This window comes from Panthera uncia, chromosome E1, assembly GCF_023721935.1.
Source record: "Panthera uncia isolate 11264 chromosome E1, Puncia_PCG_1.0, whole genome shotgun sequence".
Taxonomy (NCBI): domain Eukaryota; kingdom Metazoa; phylum Chordata; class Mammalia; order Carnivora; family Felidae; genus Panthera; species Panthera uncia.
Window position 1 is genome coordinate 20,506,657 of NC_064814.1, and position 18,989 is coordinate 20,525,645.

Sequence of the window (18,989 nt, forward strand, 5' to 3'; positions counted from 1 at the left end):
CCAGATCTGGGAGATCTTTGGGAATGGAAAAATCGCAATTAGTCTAAACAGCCAGCCTCCTTCCTCACAATTTGGTTTGTAAAGGACATGCTATGTCCATGTGAGATCATACCCCACCAAAGTCAGAGTTTGGTAGGGGCTCAGCCTGGAGGGACCCCCAGGGACACCGGACGTCACTGGGTCATTTGGTCAGTTGAGGACATGCAGGAGTGGCTGGTTAAGAACACTTCCGAACGTCGAGCTCTGTGCTTTAGATCCAAGGGGGATGGGCTTGCAGAACTGTAGGAGAATGCCAGAAGCTGGGTGGGGAAATCAGCAGGGGATGCCCAAAGAGAATTTATCAACCATGAACTCGAGGTCAGCTGGGCTGGTGGGTAGCAAATACTTTGTAGTTAAGGCATCTTTGTAAAGGCAGGAACTCAGGGCGGGTTATCTGTTCATTCTTGGGAGTGCTCTCCTCTTGCCTATCCAGATTATTCACTAGCCTCTTCAAACATAATAGCCAAGGAAACATATCATCACTTCTTTATGTGGCAGTTTCCTTAGATGTGTAATATAATAATGATAATACTGTTCATCTTAAAAGTCTTATTAGGACATTGAAATATGATAATACATGTAAATCACACGGTAAATGTTCTAAGTATCTGAGGTTAACTTGGAGCCTCCTGTTGTGGGGAATAAGTTTAGGAATTCTCTGAGCCCCACGTGGATGGGTTCACAAGGCATAAAGAATTACAAAGCCACAGGATGCTCACACCCAAGTTTGGGTAAACAAGATTAAGTAAATAGGTATCGAGAAGGCGGGGCAAAGACCCCAATGCAAGGGTATATGAGGTAAAGAAGATTAGGGATTCTGGACGGATACACCCCGCAATTTAGTACCATAGCAGAAAGCTGCTTTCACTGGAAGAAAGGATCAAATCAGGTAAACAGGTAAATAGGGCTATTGGCTCTGCCTGGTGAAGCTGCCCAGAGCTAATTAGCAAAAGAAAGGTACCTTGTTGACCCTGAGGTTACCTGCTTTATCTGTCTTATCCCCTAGGCTGGCTAAGATAAACAGACATGGCGCCTCCTGTCTGCTGTTAACAACCATCTGCCCGGCAGCAGGATTTTGTTTTGTATTGACCCAAACGACTAACACTGCGTATCTTCCAAACCCCCTATCTTCCAAACCCCCTTTCCCTCACACCCACCAGTTAGTGTTCACAGATTTATTGTCTCTTTGTGCCCGTCCATCACCATGTTTGTAAGCATGATCCTAATAAAAATGGAGCAAGGCCCCTTAATCGGGGCTCTTGTCTTCTCCTGGACATTAGCCAGCTCTCATATTTTAATCCTGCATCCCGCTTTCTTGTCTAGCAAGACAAGAAATTCTAGACCCAAAGTCTATGACATCCTGTGAACAGGGAGACAGTTGTTTCTTCTCAAGAGATTTCAGGAGGAAAGACTCTTGTGATGTGGTTGGAGAAAACGACGCCACAAAGTGCTTATGAGGAACGTGGGGCAGCCCTCATCACACCCCAAATCTCTATAGCTTTCCAACAGCGTGCAAGAGGCACTCAACAGTCCTCAGAGCTCTTTCTGAAGAGGCACAGGTTACAGCAGGGGTGGAAGTTGTTAAACTACCTGCATGATGGGCACATCAAACAATGAACAAGGGAAACTGGAGAGAGCTTGGCAGTGAGGACATCTCGGCAGCGGCTGAAGGGAAATTCTGCTCGGCAACATCGAGCACATCTTCATCTACAGAAGGGACGGGGGTCAAAGCCAAGCACTACCGGAGACAATCACACAGGTCACCAAGGCTGTGGTGACAACATATGTAGAAGCTACCAGTGGCAGATGCAGCTAGAGAAGGAAGCAATGTCTCCACGGCACCATTTCTTTCTGTCTTAATCTCTCCATCCTTCCTCGTGGCTTCCAGCGCCAGCAACATTTTACTCAGAAGGGAGCAGAAAGAGGGGGTGGGCAGGGCGTCCAGAGCAAGATCAACTCTCTCCTTTCTACTCCAAGATGTTAAACAATAAAAGGGGAAAATAAAGGCCAAAGTCCACCGCAGCTCACCCACGCCAGTCCACATCCATTAGGTCAACAAAGTGACCCCATGGTGTTTGAATTGGAAAGGACATTGAAGCTTTGGACAGCACTGGAATCATTCTTAATAACAAAGAGCGACCAGGAAACTACAGAGTATTCCCAAGGTATCATATCAAGAAGGTGAAGGGAGATTCAACATGGCGGGGTATTAGATCCGCACACCCCCCCTCCCCCACTGTGGAGATTCTGACTCAGGATGTCAGCAGACCTGGAAAATTATATTTTATTTTTTTTAATTTTTATTTATTCTTTATAAGTTTATTTATTTATTTTGAGAGAGAGAGAGAGAGAGCATGCACAAGCAGGGGGGAAGCAAAGAGAGAGGGAGAGAGAGAATTCCCATGGTGACGGTGCAGAGCCTGACATGGGGCTCAAACTCACCAACTGTGAGATCCTGACCTGAGCTGAAATCAAGAGCTGGACGCTTAACTGACTGAGCCACCAGGCGCCCCCCAGGAGATTATATTTTACACAAGAACTGCTTCTAGTTTTAATTCAGCCCGGCCTCTGATCTAGTCAAAGCTGAACGTTCTTTAATGGAAACTTGGTGCACTCCCCAGAAAAATAATATTAAGAGTAGTTGCGTTAATAAGCACAATTTACTGAGTGCCTGTGGTTTTCTATGTTTATGTGCTTATTATTGGTCTTTACAATAACTCGGTCAACTGAACCTGCTGCTTGCATTGCCTTATTCACTTCTCAAGAAAACTTGTGATGAAATTTTTATCTGTATTTTTCTGTGGATTGCTGACCCAAAGCCTATGGAAGTCGAGTTGTTACAAAGTCCACAGAGTCTGGCCTTTAAGACTGGCTGTTTCAATGAAGTCCCATTACCACAGATGTGACAGGTGGTGACAGATCTAAGAGGAGAGGCCGTCATTTCCTTCTCCCAATTAATTATATTTTCTGCTGTTCCATTGACTCTAAGCCACCCAATTCAGGTTGCAATGTTACATAATCATTGCTAGATAGTGTGTGTCTGCATATATGTGTGTGTATGCATGAACGCAGAAACGTAAACTATATGTATTTAAAACATACATGCATTCAGGGTGCCTGGGTGGCTCAGTTGGTTAAGCGTCCGACTTTGGCTCAGGTCATGGTCTCACGGTTCGTCAGTTCGAGCCCCGCATCGGGCTCTGTGCTGACAGTTCGGAGCCTGGAGCCTGCTTCAGATTCTGTGTCTCCCTCTCTCTCTGCCCCTCCCCTGCTTGTGCATGTGTGTGCGCTCTCTCTCTCTCTCTCAAGAATAACTAAAACACTAAAAAAAAAAAAAAAAAATTAAAACATACATGTATTCAAGGACAAATTCACAAAAATTAACATGATATTGGGGCACGTGGGTGGCTCAGTTGGTTAAGCATCTGACTCTGATTTTGGCTCATGTCATGATCTCAGATTGTGAGATTGCGTTCCCTGTGCTGACAGCTGAGAGCCTGCTTGGGGTTCTCTCTCTCTCTCTCTCTCTCTCTCTCCCTCTGAAAATCAATAAATAAACATTATAAAAACAGACAAACAAACAAACATATTATGTCAGCATATTCAAGGGTCTTCTTGAAAACTTCTTAGGGCTCAAGGTAAATGAGATAATATTATACTTACTTCAAAATAAGTACTTCTGTCGGTCTGAATGCGCTCCGAAGAATTAAAGATCCCAAGCAGCCCATTGCTGATGATATCCATGAGGACAGGAAAGCAGTTCAGCCTTTTGGTGTTACATGCTATCGAGAATCTGTGACCCTACGATATAACAAACATGCATTCTAAGTCCTCAGAAGCAAACACAAAATTTAGCGAAGGGATATGGTAGAAAATCATTTGACGTATTGACAACACGAGAAAGCCAAGGCACCGGAAGTGGTTAACGTCACCATTCCTCATATTGTCTGATTAATTCCTGATATACCACGAGGGATATCTTTGCTCTCTACTGGCCACGGCATCAGCCAGGTGGCTGTTGATGCCTCAACTCTCACAACACAAAATCCCTCTGGTGATTTTTAGCAACGTCACCATAAAAGTCCACAGAACAGCGTGTCTTTAACATGACATTAGGCTTTCTTTCCAAATGCGACACATTCATTTTATAAATTACGAACGGGTGAATACTTGGAGGTAGAAGGCAGGCAGCTATCGTTATGAAAGTGTAGGTTTTCACAACTACGGATCCTGCGGTGGCAACGTCGCATGTAAAATCTCTTTTAAAATGACGTTTTAAAATCATTTCACCGAGTATGTCAGTCAAGCCATTATGTTGTATACCTTAAACTGATACAGTGCTGTATATCAAGCATATCTTAATAAAACTGGGGGAAAACATAAGGTAAAAAAAAAAGTTACATCTGTATCTGTATCTATCTTTAAAAAAAACATAGGACATATGTATACATATACATAATATAATTACTTCTCCCCCAGATAAAAAGAATATATGAGCGGCGCCTGGGTCGCTCAGTCAGTTGAGCATCCAACTTCAGCTCGGGTCATGATCTCTCAGTTCATGAGTTTGAGCCCAACATCGGGTTCTCTGCTATCAGTGCGGGGGGAGGGGGGTCCGCTTTGGGTCCTCTGTTCCCCTCTCTCTGCCCCTCCCCCACTTGTATGCACACACACTCTCTCTCTCTCAAAAATATACACACATTTTTTAAAAATCCGGCAAAGAAAAATAAGTAAATTATTATTTGGGCATGCAGTTTTGCAATCATAAATAAATTATGTGACTTGCATCTTATCTAATTACTTAAAGCAATGTTTATTGATATTAAGAATGCCATTTTTTAAAAATTGTTTTTCTGAGCACACCGGTAACTAACTTGATTAAGACGTACTAAGGACTAGTTTGATCGGAGGTAATTTCTACTAAATATGTTTTTAAGTTTATTTGTTATTTATTTTGAGACAGACAAGGAGAGTGAATGGGAGAGGGGCAGACAGAGAGAGAGGGGGACAAAGGATCCGAAGCAGGCTTTGTATTGACAGCAGAGATCCTTATGCGGGGCTCACATTCGTGGACTCTGAGATCATGACCTGAACCAAAGTCTGACACTTAACCGACTGAGCCAGCCAGGCGCCCTGAAGGTAATTTTTAACTTTATTATTGGCATGGAAATTATTTCTGAAAATTAACTCTGACAAGTTGCCAATGGTCAAGCTTTGTGAGACTTACGTGCCGTGATTTATACATATAACATTGTCTTTTCGTCTTTTTTCATTTGTTTACTACAAGGATCTCTCCCCAAACTCCCATGGGGTCTAGGCAGATAATCCACATAAGTGAAGTTGTGTGGAGAAAGAGTAACAGACGAATGAAGTCCAAGTCTAAACTGGGCAACTGTTTCGCAATTCCAAATGCAGACTGCCAGAATTAGCACATGAAGGGTTTTTTCAAGAGTAGCCAGAAATTTCAACTAAAAAAAATTTTTTTTAATGGTTATTTAGTTTTGAGAGAGAGAGAGAAAGAGAGAGAGAGAGAGAGCACAAGCAGGGGAGGGACAGAGAGAGAGGGAGACGCAGAATCCGAAGCAGGTTCCAGGCTCTGAGCTGTCAGCACAGAGCCCAATGTGGGGCTTCAACTCACAAACGGTGAGATCATGACCTGAGCTGAAGTCGGACGCTTAACGGACTGAGCCACCCAGGCGCCCCATAGAAAGTTCAACTTTTATATGAAATACACCACTCTTAAATATTGCCAAATAAGGCGGTCCTTCTCAAACTTTAATGAGCATACTAATCCCCTGCAGATTTTATTAACGTGCAGATATCCAGTAGGTGTGGAATGGGGTCTCAGAGTCTGCATTTCTAACCAGCTCTTAAGTGATCCGCTGATGCTGATTCATGAACCACAAGTTGCAGGAAACTAAGGCATTTTTTTTTTTTAATATCAGATAGTTGAGCATAAATACTTATCTGAAGATTTGACCCATTTGTGTAGAGTTCAGCAGGTAAGACTTGAGCTTTTTTCCCATAAAAATATACAAAAGCCTACTGTAAAAAATTGAGCACTGATTTTTTTTTGGTAACAAAACTGAAGTTCATAATAGATATTTATCAGATTTATTATTAGAGGATTCATCAAAATGACATTTGAGTTGAAATCCAATTGAGAATACAATTTAAATTAGTGATTCGAATGGAGCACAGTAGGTAAGATTTAAACTCATTATTAATAATAGTGCATACAATTTAATAAAGAATGAAATCAAATAGCATTTCACTATATGTTGCTGTGTAAATATTTATAGTACAGCTTCTCCTCTAAAAATAAGAGATATCCCACCTGTTTGTGTTAAATCGGCCTTGTATGTCAGTTGTTAGGTGTTATTCAAATGGCATTCATTCCCCATCTTTGGTGAGATCAGAGCCCAACATACCTTGTCGTCACCTGACACAGTGATAGCACCATTGTATGATGGCTCGTTTGGGCCATTTCTAGTCCCAAAGGCATCCACTTCCAAAGCTATGTTCTGTTGCCTCAGTGAATGTACGAAGTTATCAATGCTCGACCCTACCATGAAGGTAAAAATCAAAAGAAGCCAAAGTGAAGTCAAACAATGGTCAAGTAATATTTAAAAAAAAGAACGAAACAAAACAAGACTAAACTAAATGATGTCACCCAAAGCATACCATGATGACCATCTAAGGATTTCCTTAGAAAGGCAGAATTGATGTTGTGATACCCAAATCCATTCTCATATCGAAAGTATGACAAGATTACTTTACCTAGAGTCTAGCTATTGACATATAATTTCTGTTCATGTAGAAATACTACCCCAAATTAACATCATAATCCTTAAAGATCTTCTGTGTTCTTAGAAATTTAGAACAGATTTTTTCCCCCAGACCCCAAGAATGCATAACACTTAAAAAATGTTATGGAAAGACTTCAGAGATCAGTCAGTGACCTACCAACCACCCTTTTTGTTGCTTGATGTGATACACTTTAGGATTTAAGTAACCTCGCAAAACGTGTTTCTAAAAGAAACTCCCCAATCTTGAGTTTTTCACTTTTTAAATTAATTTCTTGTTTGGCTTCATATGTGTTTTCTAAAACATACAGGACTTTATTTTTCCCCTCATGGTTTATGCTGCCCGGGGAATCCTTCAACAGGAGCGATGCGGAAAAGTTACATTTGAGCCCCATTTTACCTGTTTTATTGATGACCAGTAGGGGGGTCAGAGGAACTTGCGGTGGTTGTCCCGGGGAGAGGAAGTACATATTAGGAGCCAGTCCCCAAGAATAACTCTTTTGATATAACTCATAGAATAGATGTTCCAAAAGCTGAGGGCAAAAGCTGATGCCAAAAAGCAACAATCTACATGGAGGAGAACGCAGAAGAAAAAAATTCACCTATAGCGACCTTTGTAGACTTTTCAGTTTGAGTAGATAATGGGTATTATAATAGAAATACATTCTAGACACTAACCAAACAAATGAATCATGCTTCCCACCTCCTCCCCGTTTCTTCTTTCTAAAATGAAATGGCTTCTACATATTTATGCTTGGTCTTTCTCTCTCTCTAAATGCCTCCCCCTAGCCTCCCCCGCTTTTGGAAATGTCATTCAAGCTCATGATGTTGGCTGAGTAGGACTCTTATTTATTTTTGAGAGAGACCTCAAGAGGAGGAGGGGCAGAGAGAGGGGGACAGAGGATCTGAAGTGGGCTCGTTGATAGCGAAGAGTTCCATGGGAGCTCGAACTCAAGAACCATGAGATCACAACCCGAGCCAAAGTTTGACATTCAAGTGACTGAGTCACCCAGGCGCCCCTGGCTGAGTAGGACTCTTACATCTCTCTCCAGTTCCCACTTCTTCCCTCTGTTTCCCTCTTGCATTTCTCCCTTTTTCTGGACCACCGTTGCTGGCAAATCACCAACGCCCAGGCGTATCACTACACTCTGAACTTTTTCCCCCTCCTGTTCCCAATTACAACATTTTCTCATAAACCCAAGTTCCAAGGACCAATCATTTTTTGCTCATTTGTCTCTGGTAAAGTCCCTTTTCTGAATGGTTGAAAATGTCTATCGTAAAAAAAAAAAAAAAAAGAAAATGTCTATCGTATCGTCATTATTACATGCCTAGAAACATTTTCTCTTCCCCTTTTCGAGTCTGGACCTTAATTATCTCCTTCCTGACCTCTTTCAATATTGTCCTCAATGACTGTTTTTCTTGTCTCCAGAGTCTTCTATTTCCAAACCATTTTGTGCTGTTGCCCAATTAGGTTTCCTGGCAATCTGTGCTAATGATGTCAATCACCTTTCCAAATAAAAACTAAAATATCAGTATTTCCTCATTATTCACAAAGCCCAGCTCTTCAGCTGTATGTAATATAGCATCAAAGTTATTTTTACTTTTCCGTGTACTTTATGTTGTAATTCACTCAACTCGATACCAATCGACCTTTTGACCTTTCAGGTGGTTCCAGACTCAGTACTGCCCCCTCTGCCTGAATTTCCATCCTTCTTTCTTTCCTTAACTAACCGTTACGTTTTCCTACACCAAATTCAATTTCTCTCCCGTAGAAAATTGTTCTTTTCTGATGCTCATATTGGAGCATCATCTTTCTCATACTGAACACTCTGCTTGCTGATATTGCCTAATCTTGTAGCGTGGTTTTTAGTGTACGTCTAATCACCCCCCCCAGAGCCAAATCTCACGCCTGATTTATTTTGATAAGTGTGGCAGATATGCAAACATAGCGTGTTAGGCAGAGGTGCTAACAGATGTTTTTTTCTCTGAATGAGTCCCGCCTGGAGAGTAGGGTTTTTGCAAGGACGCATTACTCAGCAAAGAGCCCGAAGCTATAGGGAAATCAAGCGGGTTCCAGACAGCAGCATGAAGCTGGGGTGAAGACACAGGCTGGCACAGGGCTCCTTGGGTCAAGAGGCAAGTCTGGGGGATGGGACCTACGTGCTAACTGCCACGCTTCTGAAACACTATTTCAACCCTTTGGGGAGAGCAGGTTCTGTGTGAAATTAACAGAAACCCCCCAATCGGTTAACCTGGTTTAATTACATACCCACCAAAGCAATTAGAAATCGCTTTCTGTGTTGCGAAAGACCGTAAGCAAGGGCTCAGAGCACGGACCAAACATATCTGAAACCCTCAGGTACTCACATGGTCAACAGAGTTTTTTTTTCACTCTTTAACTTCAGGAGGCGAACTTTTGCTATGGCACAGAGCTGCTGCCTCCAGAGAGCCACGCCACTGATTAATTTCTTTGTCTCGTTAAAGGAGGACAACGCTTGCTCTAGCTCAACAAGGCTCCCGGTGTCTTTCGTCCTAGGACTTTGTAACTCTCCCCAAATTCCAGTATCTATAAAACACAAAATCAGGAATTTATGCTGCGTCAGCTTAGATGCGCTTTACTTATGTGTCTCTATGACCGTATCTTTTCACCAAATGGTGTCAGAGTAGAAATCTTGGGCAAAGATGTGAATAACCTAATTCATGGCATTTCTAGAGCAACTTAAAAAAATTTTTTTTTAAATGTTTATTTACTTTTGAGAGAGAGAGAGAGAGAGAGAGAGAGAGAGAAAGAGACACAGAGTGTGAGTAAAGGAGGGGCAGAGGGGGGGGGGGGGGACACAGAATCCGAAGCAGTCTCCAGGCTCTGAACTGTCAGCACAGAGCCTAACGTGGAGCTTGAACTCACGAACTGCGAGATCGTACCCTGAGCCAAAGCCCGACGCTTAATGGACTGAGACACCCAGGCACCCCTAGAGCAACTATTAAAGGAAACAAAGCAAAATAAGTAAGTAAATAAATAAGGTATAATACAAGAAGGAAAACTAATGACATAATAAAAGAAATCTTGTATTTTATTTAAAAAAATTTCTTTTTGTAATCTTTATTTATTTTTGAGGGAGAGACAGAATGGGAGTGGGGGAGGAACAGAGAGAGAGGGAGACACAGAATCCAAAGCAGGCTCCAGGCTCTGAGCTGTCAGCACAAAGCCGGACATGGGGCTCAAACTCACGAACAGTGAGATCATGACCTAAGCTGAAGTCGGATGCTTAACCAAATGAGCTACCCAGGCACCCCTTGTATTTTCTTTTAAAAGAGCTTTGTGTCTACAGCTTTAAAGGACTTCGTTCATTCTAAGGAAATCAATGAAAAGAAATCCATATTTAGCCTGGAAAAATCTACTCATTGCAAAAAGATAAGCTATTTAGTATTTCTGACTGAGGTGGGAAACCTGGTATATATAGAACCCTCTCCAGGCACCGCCCCCCCAGCCCCAAAAATACGAAATTGGTAGAGACAATACTTTTTTTAGTAGTCATGATTGAAAATTAAAAACCGAAGTGACCTCTTTTGGAAGACAAGCCTAGAGCAACTGATCTACTCTAGACTTTTAGAAAGCAACAATATATGTCTATTAAAAGTTAAGCATAACCATAAGTATATAACTTCAAAAGTGGATAAAAGGGAAAAAGAGGTGTTTTTTTAAGTTTATTTATTTATTTTGACAGAGAGAGAGTAGGGGGCAGAGAGAGAGGGAGACAGAGAATCCCAAGTGGGTTCTGAGCTCATAGCAGAGCTCGAACACATGAACCGTGAGATCATGACCTGAGCTGAAGTCTAAAGTCAGATGTTTAACTGACTGAGCCACCCAGGCGTCCTGATTTTTTTTTTTTTTAAGTTTATTTATTTTTGAGAGAGAGAGAGAGAGAGCGTGCATGTGGGAGGAGAGGAGGGGCAGAGAGAGAGGGAGAGAGAGAGAATCCCAAGCAGGCTCCATGCTGTCAGCCTGGACCCCACGCAGGGCTTGATCTCATAACCATGAGATCGTGACCTGAGCTGAAATCAAGAGTCTGAGGCTTCACCGACTGAGCCCCCCCCAAGGGTCCCCGAGAAAGAGGTAATTTTAAAAACCCGCTCAATCAATTAAAACATAGAAAATGAAAAAAAAATAAAAGAAGCTAGTAAAGAGTACGCCAAGTAGGATGACACATAAACCAGAAATAAGGAATTGCCTTAGATTAAGTAGAGACGACTTTCCAAGGAATGACAATTATTCTGACAGCAAACCTTTCAACAGCAACGATGGAAGCTGAAGACGTTGGAATAATATCCTCGAATTGATACGAGAAAGGTAACTGTCAACCTTCAATTCTAATTTTCTTTTCTCTGTGGCACTTATATCACATAGTTATTGTCTGCTCCATGAGGATCTAGTCTTGTGCCTTGCTATACCCTTAGTAAGACATGTGGTACAAAAATCAGGAACTCAAGAATGGGGGCCAGCATTGAGAGAAGAAGGAGACAGAAGAGATACCTCTCTTCTCTGCTCTAAGTTTACCCAAGACCAGACTGAATCAGAGCAGCTCCAAAAGCATACAGCCTCATCATTCAAAGTGTATTTTCAAGGTAAGGTAGTCTACAGAAAGACAAAATGAAAGCTTCTTTTTGTTTTGCTTTTTTACCTGATTCACCAATAGCTGATTTCCCTTCTAATTTCAAGAATACCTCGTTCAACGTTGTCATGGAAACACCATAATCCTCAATGCCCTGATTAGAGCATCTATCAAGATCCCTGTAAAGATCTAAAAGTAAGCACAAAAATACATCAAAAGAACATAATGTGAAATGAGATTGGTAATAGCTGTATTTTTCAACAATAGAAAACGTGTGATAGGCCAACAGCATTCATAAGAAACAAAGCTATGGTACAGACATTCTCTTATTTCTAAAATAACCTAAACTACAATGTGTTTCTGAGTCTTGAGTATAAAATTGTAAACATCTGTGTTTCATTAGAAAACTACATATGCAGTGTTCTTCAAAAAAATCTTATGTTTTGTTTACTCTCTTTTTTAAAAAATTAATTCTGTTTGATTATGGGGAGTTTAATAAATGGACTGAATGCTTGTGTCCCTCCCACAGATCCATATGTTGAAACCCTACCCTCCAGTGTGATGGTATTAGGAGGTGTATAATCATAAATGAGATTAGTGCCTTTGAAAGAGTCACAAGAAAGCTGGCTTCCCCTCCCTGCTCCCTGCCATGTGGGAATACAAGGTGAAGTCAGTACTTTGCAACCCCCAAGAGGTATCTCATTGAACCCAACTGTACTGGAACCCAAATCTGACACCTCCCAGCCTACAGAGCTCTGAAAAATAAGTGTCCGTTGTTTGTAAGCCACCCAGTCTATGGTATGTGTTACAACAGCCTGAACTAGGGCAGGAAATGTTCAATCTTAAAACCCCATTAATTCAGGAATATTATCCCCAAAGCTGAGAGAAGAATGCTGTTAGGAATAACTGGTAGGCAGTTTAATAACACATGCGAAAGAACTAATGTTTATAGAAATAATTAGGTGCTATGCAATCCTCCTTAGTTTAAATATATATATATATATATATATATATATACACATTAAAGGGAAAACAATGTATATAACTTTGCATTCACTCTCTCTCTCTTTTCCAGCGTCTGACCTTGATATGAAGATTACACAGAGTTCTCAAAGAAGGTAGGTCTTTTTAGGGATTTTGAAGGTTACTTTTTTTTTTTTTTTAAAGATACTGGGAATAATTTTTGGGTAGTTCAGGAAGGTTGGAAGTAGAATAAAAGATAATTCAAATATTGGGAGAAATGAAAGGTTTCTATCTCAACGGTGTGTTAGATAAATAAAAAATACAGATGTAGTCATGATTTCCAATGAGTTCTAAGGGTTGGTTCTTTTTCAGCCTTTTTCTAAATTGTGCACCCCTCCTTTGAAATGCATTTAAAACATAATCATGGAATGCTTGGGTTCGTGGGTTTCATAAAGATTTCTGTTTTCACAAGCATACATGTATCCAAGACGTGGTGTATGCGTCCAAGAGTACAGTTACTTCACTGATTCTAAGATAAATACATTTCATCTTTTCTCAACATATTTGAAATGAGCATGCATCAGGAAATGCTGGCGTGTCATTTTATTGATTGATTGATTGATTGATTTAAATTTATTCTCAGGTTAACTAACGTACAGTGTAGTCTTGGCTTCAGGACTGGATTCCCATGATTCATCACTTACGTATATAACACCAACTGCTCATCCCAACAAGTGTCCTCCTCAATGCCCATCTCCCGTATACCCCATCCCTCCACCCCCTACCGCCATCAACCCTCAGTTTGTTCTCTGTATTTAAGAGTCTCTTATGGTTTGCCTCCTTCTCTGTTTTCATCTTATTTTTCCTTCCCTTCCCCTATGGTCATCTGTGGCAGCATTGTTTCCTTCCGTGTCTTTCTTGGCAGCACCTCCTACAGCTGAAGCTGTCTTAGATGCTGTGAACTACCATACGTTCCATGTCAGGTGTTTTTCCAGGTGCTGTGTTTATATTTAATATTTTAATAATCAATTTAAGTGTATTAATCATTTAATCCTCATAACTGAGGAACTATAAAGCTCATACCACCATTATCCCCTTTTTACAAATAAGGAAACTGAGGTACAGAAGAGTGATATAACCTGTCCAGGATAACAGAGCTAGGAACAGCCTTGCTGCAATTTGAATCTCCCCAGTCTGGCTCTAGAATTCCAGCTTTCAACCACTGCACTCCACTGTCTGATGCTATATTTCTATATTAGCCATGATTATTGATGCAGGCGTATTGATTCAAGCAGGTAGCAATGGAGCCAGTATCCTCCATTAAAAGTTGGCAAATTCCTTGAAGTCCAAGTACACACATATTTATGGTTACACTTAAAGAAATGCAATCTACCTCAAAATTCTTGGCAAATGAAAGCATATTGGGAGACCAGGTAGAAAAGTGGGAACAGCAATGAGCTTCCGGGCTTTTGTACTTGCAGCAAAGTGGTGAATTTAGAATGTTTGGCAACACACAGGTGGATCGTCATTACTATTCAGTTACCGAGATTATAACATTATGTCACGATGTTGATCATAAAACCATCTATCTGCATTTGGCATGCTATTCCCTTAGGCCCCGTTCAGTACTCTGCCCTCTTTTCACAGACCTCTCCTTGTCCAGACCACACTCTCTCATTCATTCCTGAAACAAATGTCCTGAATATTCTTAATTTTACCTTGATGTTCTCCTGCCCCCCTTAACTGCACATACTTCCACTTGAAGCATATTGAGTATCTTTGGGCTCAGTTTACTAATAAGTGATCTGGGGATATCAGGGGCTAATACTAGCTGGGACTTTGGGGGATATTAAATGATTAATGCACAGTTCCATGCACTTAGCAAGCATAAAGATGTCAGCCATCATTCTGAATGCCACTGTTATTGTTAGTAACATCATTAAAAACCATCCCGCGGTGTCTCCGTTCTGTTACCTGGAAATTTGTTTGTCCTTTCCAAGGGCAAAATATATACGAGCTTTTCTTCACTTTGTGCTGTTAATTTGGCCTCAGGGATGTGCTGCTTAACAAGTGATGTTATCCTGTCCGGATCGCACATTTCATTCAGGTGCAAACTGACATTTAAAAAGAGTGTGTTAAAGCCATTTTTTATCCACCACCATCTCTACAAACAACTGTAGTGTGTTTGTCACTTCCTTAACATTTATGAGACACAAATATACATGTATCTAGGATCATGGAATAAGCAAGACTTAAAAATATGTAGTCCAGAGAGTCCACAATGATATAGTCCAAACTGTATAATCTAGAGACACTGGTGTAGGGATAATAACTCAAGGGTTATTATTTGGAGGCAAGAGATATATCAGCTAGATGTCGGCTGGGGTGAAGTGGAAGAAGTGCCCGATTTGGTCTCCATCTATCCACAAGCTCAGTTTTGAATTTTCCCTTTGCAACAAAAGGGTTTTGCAAAAACCACGAACATGGTGAAAACAAAGACAGAGGTGGTGTGGTACAGTCATTAAGAACATGGTCCTATGTCCCACTGATATACATTCCAGAACTCAGGCTTAATGTCTTCCAGCATCAAGTTTCCAAATTTCCATCAAAATTCCATGCAGTTTTCCGATAGTCAGTTCTCAAAGAATCTCGAAAGACAGAATAAAATAAAGCATGCGTGTGATCATACCAAACCTTGCACCAAGTAAACCCTCAATATATGTGATCTAATATTTTTTTTTTTTTTTGGGTCCAAAACTTACTCAAGTCAAAGGTGATCTGCCTTTGTGGTGAGAACATATAAAGTTCTTCATGAATCATTGGATTTTACATATTAAAATTTTTTTAATGTTTTATTTATTTTTGAGAGAGAGAGAGAGAGAGAGAAACAATGCGAGCGAGGGAGGGCCAGAGAGAGACACAGAATCCGAAGCAGGCTCCAGGCTCTGAGCTGTCAGCACAGAACCCGACATGGGGCTCGAACCCATGAACCTTGAGATCATGACCCAAGCTGAAGTCAGATGCTTATGGGACTAAGCCACCCAGGCGCCCCATCACTGGATTTTAGAAACACCATTTTTAGTCACACCCATTGAAATTTCCTGAGGCTATCGAATGGTGAGGGCATCACAGTTGACTTTGATGACATAAACCTGAAAAATCCATTTTAATTAAAACTATTCTGTGTTTACAAGGCCCTTATGTGATATGCTATCCAGGATCCCAAACAGAAAGAATACAGTACATTCCCTAGAGGAGTTAGGAACATAACAGTAATATAAAGCACCAAATTATAGAAGAAGTGAGTGAGGGAAGTTGAGCTAAGTCAGTTAAGCACTTGGCACCTTGTCAAGTATTCATTCATTCAATATTTTTAGTCTTAATTGCAATGTGGGTATTATTACCACTATTACGTCAATGAAATTACTGAGGATCAAAGAAGTTAAGTAAATTGTCTAAGGCGACAATTCAAAATAGTGTTTTCAGAGCTCCAGAAAAGAGAATACTTATTAAGGAGAAAATATTCAGAAAAGACCTTCAAGATTGGGGGGCACCTGGGTGGCTCACTCGGTTAAGCATCCAACTCCATTTGGGCTTAGGTCACGATCTCGTAGTTCATGAGTTCAGGCCCTGCATCGGGCTCTTTACACTGACAGTGCAGAGCCTGCTTGGGACTCTTTCTCTCCCTCACTCCGCTCCTCCTGTAAGTGCGCGCTCTCTCTCTAAGTAAATAAATAAAAGAATGGATAAGATGTGAACTTGGTTAAAATGGGTCGCAGGAGGACACGTCAAACAGACATCCCACTTTAAGCGGAGAGAAGACAACAAAACTATGGAACATACTTAGAAAACAGCGAGTGATTCGTTTTATTTTATTTTATTTTTTTAAGTAGGCTTCATGCCCAGCACGGAGCCCAATGCGGGGCTTAAACTCACAACCTCGAGATCAAGACTTGAGCTGAGATCAAGAGTTGGACACTTAACTGACTGAGCCATCCAGGTGCCCCACAAGTGGTTCATTTTAGTTGGAAAGTACTGATTCCGTTGGATCATACTAAGCAATCATGATGGAATAGTAGATTTGAACAGGTTAAACACTCGGACTAAATAATGGAGGGAATTTAACCACATTTAACCGCTGAGGATGAAGTGATTTAAATTATGCTTTAAGAAATATTAATATTTTTAGTGGGAAGTATAGGAAGAGATTCACGCCACACCTAGAATCTTGGTCCAAAGATTCTGCCACTTATAAATGATGTGAGACTGGGCAGATCATCAAAACTCTCTGACATGTCAGAGGCTAATAATGCCATCTTCTTACAGTTATCTGAGGGATTAAATATGATTATATGACTATTTCATACATAAGTTATCTCAGCAAGAATGCAGAATACAGCCAAGTGAGAGACATTACTAAATAAGCATACTAATTATTATCAGGAAGAGAAGGAGATAGAAATGAATGAGGGGGAAGATGAAGTCAAGGAGAACAGAGAGGAGACTACTGAGATTGTCACAGCGAACAAAAGTAAGCATTGGAAAATGATCAGGAAGGCCTGGAATGTCACTAAATTTCTCTTTGCGAGTGATATGTTGTGAAAACATTTTCCAAAAATTTTGTTTAAACTTAGCTCACTCATCCTTATATCCGTGTCTACGATCCTACCTGTTGCTTCATTCTTGCTAAGAACGGTCAGTTGTGGGGTCATTCTAACACAGCTCTCTTGAAATGGTCTTCATAATTTTGTAGCCTTTTCTAACCTACCGATACTGAGATCTCCTGCCCCCGACATGTTCCAACATGTCCCCAGCAACACAGGCTGTACCTTAAATGGTAGCCGATGCCCCATTTTTTCTTCAGGAACAGGGAAGAGCCTGCACACTTCAGCCTCCCGTTGGATATAAATACCTTCCTGTCTAAGCAGAAAATAAAAACGAGAAATTGCATTACAAGGTAATTCTCTCATTGTTTATCAAAGAACAGATCCATCAATAAATAGTGTATTTTAGGAGCATGATCCGCTCAGATACTTGCATTCTAATTCTAGTCATAGGTAAGCCAGTTTCTTTATCCTCCAGTAACTAAAATGATACATTAGTTTATTCTCTAATCTCTCTAGAAAAGTTATCACATGATGAGAGGCTCTGTTTCAAGCCACCTGACATTCCTACTGAATAAAACAGAAGATATTTTTAAGAGCATGCTATATATTTACAACCGATGAGTTATTTTGCAACAGGATCAGAATCCATCTATGGGACAAGGTGCATGGAGATGTAGATGCTCAGAAGGGTGACAGCAAGTCTCCTGTCTTGGTTCATGACAGTCACACGCAAGGCAGTTGTGTTGGAATTTATCTACACATACCGTGCACATCCTCCCTAATTTCTCACTAAGATACATGAAAGAAAACCAAGAACCACCATGAAATGACATGAATGGAACTTGAGGGCATTAGGCTAAGTGAAATAAGTCAGAGACAGAAAAAGAAAAATACCATATGATCTCACTTATATGGGGAATCTAAAAAAAAAAAAAAAAAGAATTACCAGCCAGGATGTCAGCCTCATCCATAAACTGGGTACTGAAGAGAATGACTCTATCGGATTTCCTCTCTTTTAGAAGGTTCCATACGCGGTGCCTTGACAAAGGATCTGATCCGGCAGTTGGCTCGTCCAATAGTAAAACCTGCACCATAGAGAAATGTAAATCATTTTCCCCTTTCAGGCAACATTTTTAAAAAAAGAATAGACGTGTAAATGTATTTGGGAGAAATACCTTAGTCCGTAATTTTCCATTTGAACAGTTCTCTTGCATTTATCATTTGCAAATTCAGTCCAATTGAATACAATAGTTCCAGACTCCTCAATCTCATTCACCAGTAGTTTTGGCCCCACTTACCTGAGGGTTTCCTAAAATGGCAATCCCAAAAGTTAGTTTCCTTTTTTGTCCACCACTTAAATTTTGAGCAAGAATGTCTTGAATATTTTCCATCTCCAAGTCCCTTAAAACTTGTTGTACCTAATGAGAGAGAGAGAAAGAAAGAAAGAAAGAAAGAAGAGTAAGAAGGAAGGAAGAAACAAAAGAAAGAAAGAAAGAAGGAAAGAAGAAAAAGAAGGAAGGAAAGAAAGAAAGAAAGAAGAAAAAAGAAAGAAAGAGAAAGAAGGAAAGAAAGAAGAAAAAGAAGGAAGGAAAGAAAGAAAGAAAGAAAAAGAAAGAAAGAAAAAAGAAGGAAAGAAAAAAGAAAGAAAGAGAAAGAAGGAAAGAAAGAAAGAAGAAAAAGAAGGAAGGAAAGAAAGAAAGAAGAAAAAAGAAAGAAGGAAAGAAAAAGAAAGAAAGAAAGAAGAAAAAAGAAAGAAGGAAAGAGAAAGAAAGAAAGAAAGAAAGAAAGAAAAAGAAGGAAGGAAGGAAGGAAAGAAAGAAGGAAGGAAAGGAGGAAGGAAGGAAGAAAGGAAGGAAAGAAAGAAAGAAAAGAAAGAGAAAGATAGAAGGAAAGAAAGAAGGAAAGAAGGAAAGAATGAAAGAAAGAAAGAAAGAGAAAAAGAAAGAAGGAAAGAAAAAAAGGAT

At 40.4% G+C, this 18,989-nt stretch overlaps 1 protein-coding gene across 1 annotated transcript in view; it reads right to left on the minus strand.

Annotated features, from left to right (window-relative positions):
- The window catches only part of ABCA9 (ATP binding cassette subfamily A member 9), a 62,255-nt gene that overhangs the window by 22,288 nt on the left and 20,978 nt on the right, over positions 1 to 18,989 (minus strand). Inside the window, exons 14-22 of the mRNA XM_049636410.1 lie at positions 18,324 to 18,443; positions 17,972 to 18,110; positions 17,248 to 17,338; positions 14,393 to 14,532; positions 11,525 to 11,644; positions 9,213 to 9,411; positions 7,246 to 7,412; positions 6,471 to 6,604; positions 3,703 to 3,840 (exon numbers count right to left, since the gene is read on the minus strand). Coding sequence (XP_049492367.1) covers positions 3,703 to 3,840; positions 6,471 to 6,604; positions 7,246 to 7,412; positions 9,213 to 9,411; positions 11,525 to 11,644; positions 14,393 to 14,532; positions 17,248 to 17,338; positions 17,972 to 18,110; positions 18,324 to 18,443 — 1,248 coding nt within the window. The remainder of the gene's footprint in view (positions 1 to 3,702; positions 3,841 to 6,470; positions 6,605 to 7,245; positions 7,413 to 9,212; positions 9,412 to 11,524; positions 11,645 to 14,392; positions 14,533 to 17,247; positions 17,339 to 17,971; positions 18,111 to 18,323; positions 18,444 to 18,989) is intronic.